Source organism: Macrobrachium rosenbergii, chromosome 12 (genome assembly GCF_040412425.1).
Source record: "Macrobrachium rosenbergii isolate ZJJX-2024 chromosome 12, ASM4041242v1, whole genome shotgun sequence".
NCBI lineage: Eukaryota > Metazoa > Arthropoda > Malacostraca > Decapoda > Palaemonidae > Macrobrachium > Macrobrachium rosenbergii.
In genome coordinates this window covers 79,356,114-79,364,857 of record NC_089752.1, presented here as the reverse complement: position 1 = coordinate 79,364,857, position 8,744 = coordinate 79,356,114, and the positions used below count along the sequence as shown (strand labels likewise).

The 8,744-nt window shown below is 38.5% G+C and overlaps 1 protein-coding gene across 1 annotated transcript; it reads left to right on the top strand.

The window, feature by feature from the left end:
- Nucleotides 1–4,476: 4,476 nt before the first annotated feature.
- On the top strand, nucleotides 4,477–7,550 carry LOC136844101 (uncharacterized). Its single transcript, XM_067113115.1, has 2 exons — nucleotides 4,477–6,786; nucleotides 7,446–7,550. Exons 1-2 carry the CDS (start codon nucleotides 4,477–4,479, stop codon nucleotides 7,548–7,550), a joined length of 2,415 nt encoding a protein of 804 aa, XP_066969216.1.
- The last annotated feature ends 1,194 nt before the right edge of the window (nucleotides 7,551–8,744 follow it).

Sequence of the window (8,744 nt, the reverse complement as noted above, 5' to 3'; positions counted from 1 at the left end):
TATATCCGTATGTTTAATATAATTTTTTTTTATTTGTAAAAATGTTCATCTTGCAAAAAGTTATTATTGTTTAAAAAAAAAAGAAGAGAATTATTGTGTTGTACTAAAAAAAAAAATTTTTAGGTGGTCAGCCACGAACCTGCATAATCCTTTAATTGTCCTGTCCTTGCTCCTGAACGGTTGATCCTAATCCTTTGTAAAAACCTCTTAAATATTTAATCCTTTTTTGGCAGTTCTACTAATTCTTCAGTTGTGTTGGATTCCAGGTAATATGTTTCCTTTATAATCCCCATCTGCCATTTATATGAGTTTTCTTTGTAAACATACTTTTATATTTCTTCAGTCTGCCAAGTAAAGGACCTAGCATCGAAAGGCCTCGTAGCACTCCAGTGTTTCCGTTTCCTTCGTGATTTTATCTTTATATATATATATATATATATATATATATATATATATATATATATATATATATATATATATATGTATATATTGATTGCCTTTCATATCTTTTGTGATTCATATATATATATATATTCATATATATATATATATATATATATATATATATATATATATATATATATATATATATATATATATATACATATATATATATATATATATATATATATATATATATATATATATATATATATATATATATATATATATATATATATATATATATATATATATATATATATATATATATATATATATATATATATATATATATATATATATATATATATATATATATATATATATATATATATATATATATATATATATGGGAACATACACTGTAGGTGGCATAGCTCTCTCCTCATGTCTGCTAGAACTATGGTTCGATTCATATATATATATATATATATATATATATATATATATATATATATATATATATATATATATATATATGTATATAAATGAATCACAAAGATATGGAAGGCAATGAATGCATAAATAATGGCAATTGCCACAAAGGGAAAGTGAAACAACAGAGTGGTTGCTAGGCCTTTCGACAGAGTCCTTTACTAGCAAAATGGTGAGAAATATAAAGTAAGTTTACAAGAAAGGTCATTATAATTGACATGAAATACGGATATCCCTGAGGATGGGGATTATAAAGGAACAGATGCACCTTGAATCCAACACGGTTGAAGAATTAGTGAACCTACCAAAACAAAGGTAAATCTTTGAGAGGTTTTACAAAAGAATAGGCCCAACAGGCTCAAAAGCAGTCAGTTAAAGGATTATACAGGAGAAGAGACTGACCAACAAAAATGACCTTGACCTTAGAATGAATTTGCTGATTACATATGTTTATAACGGTACAACACTAATATATTCTCCTTTTGGCAAACAATAACAATTTTTGCAAAATGAAAATTTTCAAAAAAATATTAAACATATGAATACACAGAAAATATATATAAAATAATGTAAGTGTGTGTGAGTGCATGCGTGTGGATGCTGGATGGGTGGCACAGCTCTCGCCTTACATTCTTTATTACAAACGGATATATATATATATATATATATATATATATATATATATATATATATATATATATATATATATATATATATATATATATATATATTATAAGAATTAACGTAATTCATTCAGTTTTGCAGGCCCTTTTTAACGTATGCTTTGCTTGTTTAATCCAGTTTATTTTGCCTTTCTCTCTGAAAGCTGGATTTTGGGTCTTTTGCCTTCCCTCAAGGGTTGTTGTTGTTTTATATTGGTACTCCACCCATGAAGTTTGTTTCTTGCTTTTCATATTTGTGATGGTGATTCTGCCATTCGTCGTCTGTGCCACGTCATATTTGTCCTTCTCTCGGAGCTGTCGAGGGGGCCTTGTGGCATCATCTCAGGAGTTCTGTTCTCGGCTCTGTCATAGAAGGACCAGTGTGCTATAATCTTTGGCACTCTACGACAGTTTACCTTTTGGGTAGAGGATACTTCTTGTTGCACACCTGCATCGTGTTGCGTCACTTGTGAGTGACTCTGTGTGCTCGTGCCCTTAGTTTGAAGCTGGAGTGCTAGGGGCCTGTTGCTAGAGGCTTGGACTCGGTGCCTCACCGTGCTTATTTACCCGTTTTCTTCATTATTTGGAGGAGAGCTTAGCATTTGCTCTCGTGAACGGCCCATTGTGCGAGCGTAAGATACGCTCTGTATTCTCCTGCCTCTGCCCTTACACTGCGCCCTTGGAGTCGTGAGGAGGCCCTCCAGTGGCGAAGAAGAGTAAGCCCACTTTATTATTATTATATATCTGTTATCGTCATTAGTTTCTCCGTGCGGAGCAGCATCCTTTATCTTTTGTAAGGACGTCAGTTGTACGCCTACAGTGTGCCAGCGTCGGCACTCATCTGCAAGGACTACTCTATTTAGCCCTAGTGTTTGTTAGGCGTTGTGAAACCAAAATATTGGATTTTTGTTAATATTTTGCTAATGTATGTATTTCATACAAGGTATTAATTGAATATATATATATATATATATATATATATATATATATATATATATATATATATATATATATATATATATATATATATATATGTTAAGGTTTTTTCTTTTCCTCCCCTGGATCTCCTACTATCGTATGCTAGGGAAAGAGTGTTTTTCTTACTTCCACTGTTTACTCTCTTATTTCTTAGTATGCTAGTTAGGTAGGCGATTGAGGAAGTGATTGATTTGTTGTTGTGTGTGCTTGTTGTGTTTTTTTCCCCCATCATTCAGTTTTCAGGGGGTTCTTTTGCTATGTGTTGTTTTGTAATAAATTATTGTTAATTTAGTTTGTGGCTTTGTGCATCCTCTCTGAGATTGTGCTCTTTGGTGTTGGTTTGTCAGGATCATACCCGTTTTGTGGTACTGATCTGAAATACAGGTCAAAAGAACCTAAAAGCTTCAGACCATCTTGAAGTTCCTAACAACAGTGGCGACCGTGAAACAGGATCCTGACTGACATTCCAACCTTGGGGAGTTTTTCTTGGAGAGGTGTACTCGGGAAATTAGGTGGTTGGGGAAAAATTAACCTATCTTGTCTTTTATTATTTTCGTCTTAGTTTTGGATGATGCCTTTAGTTGGGGATAAATGTGAGGAGGCGGCAGCGCTATTTTTAGCTAGTCCTGACTGGGAGGAGGAAATTTTTGATCTTAAGAGAGATGAGTTATGGTGTCTAGCTGAGCACTTGAACTTAGGATTACCGACAGAGATTAGGAAGGGACAGTTATTGCGTGAGGTCCTTAAAGCTATTAAAGGTGGTAAGAGTAATGTAAAGGAAACAGTAACGCCTGGAGATCTAGACTTTGGTAACAGTAGTAGTGATGAGGAGATAGGGAAGTCAGGTAGCCAGGAGGTGAGTAAGTTACGGTTGAAAATCCTTTCCCAGGAATTTAAGCTTAAAGAGCTCGAGTATAAGACTTTGCAACTGAGGGCTGAAGAGCGCGAAAAGGAGCGAAAATTTGAGTTGCAAATGCGTACGCTTAATGCTAATAATAATCATAATGATAATATTGGTAGTAATAATAACCATAATAATCGTTTTGACATAATGAATGCTTTGAAATTAATGCCAGTATTCAATGAGGAAGATGTTCCCGATTTCTTTATTTCATTTGAACGAATTGCGAAGAAATTGTCTTGGCCCAAGGATATGTGAACCACTATGGTTCAGTGCAAGCTAAAAGGGAAAGCTCAGCGGGTTTATAACATTTTAAGCGAGGATCTGTCGGCTGATTATGATTCTGTTAAGGCCATTATTCTTAAGGCATATGATTTGGTTCCGGAGGCTTATCGGCAGAAGTTCCGTAACCTTAAGAAAGAACCCGGTATGACTTTTGTTGAGTTTGCAAGGATGGAGGAACAGTTCCTTGACGATTGGCTTAAGTCAAAGGAGACTGACTCTTTTGAGAAATTAAAAGAATTAATTTTAGTTGAAGAGTTCAAAAGAATGGTTGTTAGGGAACTGAAAATTCATTTAGATGAACTTAAATTGGATTCTCTTCAAGAAATAGCCATAGATTCTGATGAGTATTCCTTTGCTCATCGTCAGGACTGTGTGAAAGAGGTTAGTGGTAAGAGGTTCCCTCCTCGAGGTAACGGTTGGAGGGGGAATAACCGGAATCAGACAGATCACAGCACCTTTTTTGACAGTTCGGTTGGTGACCGAAGAAAGAATAAGAAGGAAAATGACAATAAGGGTCGCGAACCACGTAGTTTCGTAAATAGCAGTAGGAATGGTAGTGGTAGTGGTAGTAGGTCCTCGAGGTCCGATGTAGTTTGTTTTTGGTGTCACCGACGCGGACATGTTAAGGCAGATTGCTTTGCGCGCCGTAATATTCTTGAAAAGAATAAAGAACCCGTAACATTTGTATCAGCGGAACAACCGCAGAGGGAGGAGTCAAAATGACTAAGATTTAATAAGTATATATCGGAAGGTACTGTTTACGTTGATAGTGCTATGCAATGTGGTCGTGGTGTGAAGATTTTGAGAGACACGGGTGCCTCTCAGTCGTTGATATTGCGGAGTTCAGTTCCCGATGATGTTGTCTTTAGGAATAAGAATTTTGTCTTGTTGGGTGGATTTCCCGATACAGTGGCCACTTACCCATTGGAAGAAATGTATTTAAAGACTAAGTATTTTCAGGGTATGGTTAATTTGGCCATAGTAGATGCTTTACCGATTCCTGATGTAGACGTTATATTTGTCAATGATTTAGCGGCTGAAACTGAATGTGATGTATTGCCTATTTTGACTTTGGCAGATCTGGCAGGTGACCAGATGAGTACAGATGATTTGGTGAATCCTGTGTCTGTGGTGACGCGATCTCAGTCTAAAGAGGTTGACCTCGAGGAGGTTGAACTCGATGCTGAGTTAATTAACAGACAGACGACTGACATTGTGACTGGTGTTAATATAAATAATGATGATAATAATGTATCTTTTCAGGGCATCAATTGGTATGCAAAGGCTTTTAAGGAAGCCCAAGGCAGTGAATTTAACAACTTAGAACTTAATGATGGTAGCGATCTTTCTAAACCTGTATTTATGAAACAAGATGGTTTATTTTACCGTGTGAGTAGGCCAGTTAATGTACCTGCTGACCAGGTAGAGGTAATTCGGCAGCTAGTTGTGCCAGAAAGGTATAGGCGTAAATTATTGTTTCTCAGTCATGAACATAACGTCGCGGGTCATTTCGGGGTTAAGAAGACTTTTCAGAAATTGGCACAGCATTTCTTCTGGCCCCAGATGCGCCGTAAGGTTAAGAGACATGTGTTATCTTGTAAGGTGTGCCAGGTTGTGGGGAAACCCAATCAAAAGATCCCTAAATCCCCTCTTATTCCCATTCCTTCAGTTGGTGAACCTTTTAAGGAGGTAGTTATAGATGTAGTGGGCCCTCTTCCGCGGACGCGCGGAGGTAATGAATATCTCCTAACCATGGTTGATAGGGTAACGCGTTTTCCTGAGGCTATACCTCTTAGGAGTATTCGGGGTGAGAAGGTGGTGGAAGCGTTGTTCGGGTTTTTCACTCGATTTGGCATTCCTAAAGTTTTACAGTCAGACTGTGGCACCAATTTTACAAGTAAGTTTTTCAAAAAGAAAATGGTAGAACTAGGTGTTAGTCATGTTACCTCTTCTTATCACCCAGAGAGTCAGGATCAGGTGGAAACGTTTCACCAGACTCTGAAGTCAGTATTTAAGAAATTTTGTATTGAAACAGGTAATGAATGGGATAAGGAGGTTCCTTATGCCCTATTTGCTATACGGTCTGTACCTAATGAGTCTTTGGGGTTCTCTCCTTTCGAACTGGTATTTGCCCATTGTGTACATGGCCCTCTTGACGTGGTGAGAGAGCACTGGGAAGGAGAGACACCCGAAGCTAATGTATTAGATTATGTTTCTAGTTTACAGGGAAAGCTGAGGAGAGATTGGAATTTTGCTCAAGCGAATTTACGTAAAAGTCAGACAGTAATGAAATCTAATTATGACATTGGGACCAAGATTCGTATTTTTAAACCTGGGGATTGTGTATTAGTTTTATTGCCTATACCAGGTAACCCCCTGAAAGCTCAGTTTTCAGGCCCATGGAGTGTCCTGAAAAAGTTAACTGATGTAAATTATTTGATTGAAACCCCTGGTAGGAGACGAAAGTCTCGAATTTGTCATGTGAATATGTTGAAGCCCTTTGTTAGTAGAGATGTAGATCAGGTAGAATCAGTAGTAGTGGATCCAATTACAGTGGTGTCTGTAGAGGTAGATGAGAATCCTTTGGTTAACAAGAAAATGTCTGTTAATCCCGATGTTTCGTCAAGCAATTCCGATATTTTAAATAACCTTTCCACTAAATTTCAGCATTTGAATTCTGAGAAATCAGAAGCTTTGATTGGTATCATCCACAAGTACAAAGACTTGTTTCAGGATGAGCTAGGTAGGACGAATGTTTTGGATCATGACGTGGACGTTGGGGACACTAAGCCCGTTAAACAGTGCCCATATAGGCTTAACCCTGTCAAGAGGAAAATCGTTCAGGAAGAGGTCCGCTATATGTTAGACCATGATTTAATTAAACCAAGTTGTAGCCCTTGGAGTTCTCCGGTCGTGTTGGTTAAGAAGGAGGGAGGACAACACCGCCTTTGCTTTGATTATAGAAAGGTCAACGAGTTGACCAAGACAGATTCTTTTCCCTTGCCGAGGGTGGAGGATTGTATAGATCGGATTGGGTCTGCCAAGTTTATTACAAAACTAGATTTGCTTAAAGGATATTGGCAGGTTGGTCTTTCCCCTCGTGCTAGGAAAATTTCCGCTTTCGTTACAGGCGAAGGTTTATATGATTTGCTGAAAACCCAAATGGTAAACATATGATGATGCACTACCAAAAGGAAATAAAGGCAGTTGATATATATAATGTATATATGATATATATATACTGTATATATATATCATTATAATTAGCAAGAATTCACTAGCAAATTGATCCCTTTTTGTTTCCTGTCTGCGATCTATTGATAGACATATTTGTCTATCGACATGCGTGCCTACCTATCTATCAGCCCGAGCTGGACAATGAAGGATCACGGTCAGAATACAAGGGATTAAATCGATTGTAGGCCACTCCTTTTAAGTAGATAGTTCCTTATTCGAGGCAAAAGTGAATCTGTCTGGCCGACTCTTTCCAGGCAACCCCATCCCCCCAGGCCACGGAACAGCTGAAATGACTCAACTCCCTATCGAAGGACTTGCCCCCCTGCCCCAGCAGATGGCATAAAAGGACAGACGAACAAGGGCCCTCTCTCAGACTCTCGCTGGACGACATGGCGTAAAGTCAAGACACACACACTCACCACCAACCCCACGAGGAGCACCATGCCCCTGGCTGAACGACGCCCTTAGCTCATCCCTTCTCCACCTATCCATGTGGCCTCTCAAAGTATACTTTTACCTTCATGTACTCCGACCGCCAACCATGTGTTCCCTTCGCTGCTGGCCTGATCCTAACACAAGGGCCACCCACTCCATTACCTGGCGCTTCGTGAAGTCACCCACGTGTTGCTCGCGCTGTCGGTGCCCCTATATCCTACCACGTGGAAGATCAACGCCTTCGCCCTTGTGAATCGGGAGTCAACCACGTGCCCCCTTCTTTGCTGGAACCACTTCTCTCTTACGGTAAAGTGCTCTGTAAAGACTTCCGTTCAGTCACGCTTTGTCCTTGTCGAATTTACTTAATTTGAGTGCCAGTAATCACAGAATCTTTTGTTCAATTCCACCTGTGGTATTCGAGTGTCTGCTCTCAGTGCTAATCCATTATTAACTCGTCGAAGCCCCATTGGCACCCTCAGTGCAGCTTCGAATTCATTATCCTTTTGTCTATTTCCATTACTGGCGTATAATCTGTGTGTCTCTCATTTCAGAGGGACCCTATATCGTGGAATCTTCTCGGACTGTGCCTGGAAACCCCAGTTTCATTCATCCCATAGGAATTCCCTTCAGGACCAATAATTTAATTGCATTTCTCCTTCCCGTACTAATGTCTTTGTGTAAATATACTCCTTTTAGTTCACCCACGTGTTTACGTAATATTTCCTCTCAGAAGTAAGAGCCTTACGCTCATATGAAATTCCCCTTTTCTCTTGTTTTATGTTTCACTGACCCACAAGGTCAGAATCGCAAGCTAAATTATCTGTAAATTTTGCTACCTGTCTCATAGAAACTATCTCAAAACCAGATTGTCCAGTAAAACATAAAAAGGCGACCTCTTGCCTTAGATTCTCGTTTTAGCGGTTGCATCCCCCGCCCTTGTTTTTCTGCTTTTGTTTGGGTTTGCATCCGCCAAATCAGCAATTAGCAAAGCTATGCTGGGTACAAGAAAATTATGAACCTTTTGTGTAAAACCAGCGCACAGATCCAGAAATTCCACGCAAGTAAATTGTGTTTATTTTAGCATAGGAATTATTAAAGACGTGACTGAGCCTGGGGAAAAAATACTAGGGACGCATGCCAAAAAAATGAGAGAGGAGAGCCCCCGAAATTTAGATTTTGAAAGCCTCTGCACGTGGCTTGCATGACCTTCATGATAGGATATTTAGGTATTAACCTTTTCGAGGAATAGTGCTATAGTTCCTCCTTGAGAATCACACAGATTTCATGATCGTAAAATCTAGTTAGGCGCGTATTCACATTTCTCCCACGTGGGATGAAAGTCAGCTTGAATCGCTGATTTTCCCCCTCTC

Excerpts from the sequence above, each read along its gene's own strand:
- LOC136844101 (XM_067113115.1), top strand. The coding sequence starts at position 4,477 with ATGCAATGTGGTCGTGGTGTGAAGATTTTGAGAGACACGGGTGCCTCT. Across the intron at positions 6,787-7,445 it reads TGCTTAAAGGATATTGGCAG|TATACTTTTACCTTCATGTA; the intron begins GTTGGTCTTTCC and ends GGCCTCTCAAAG.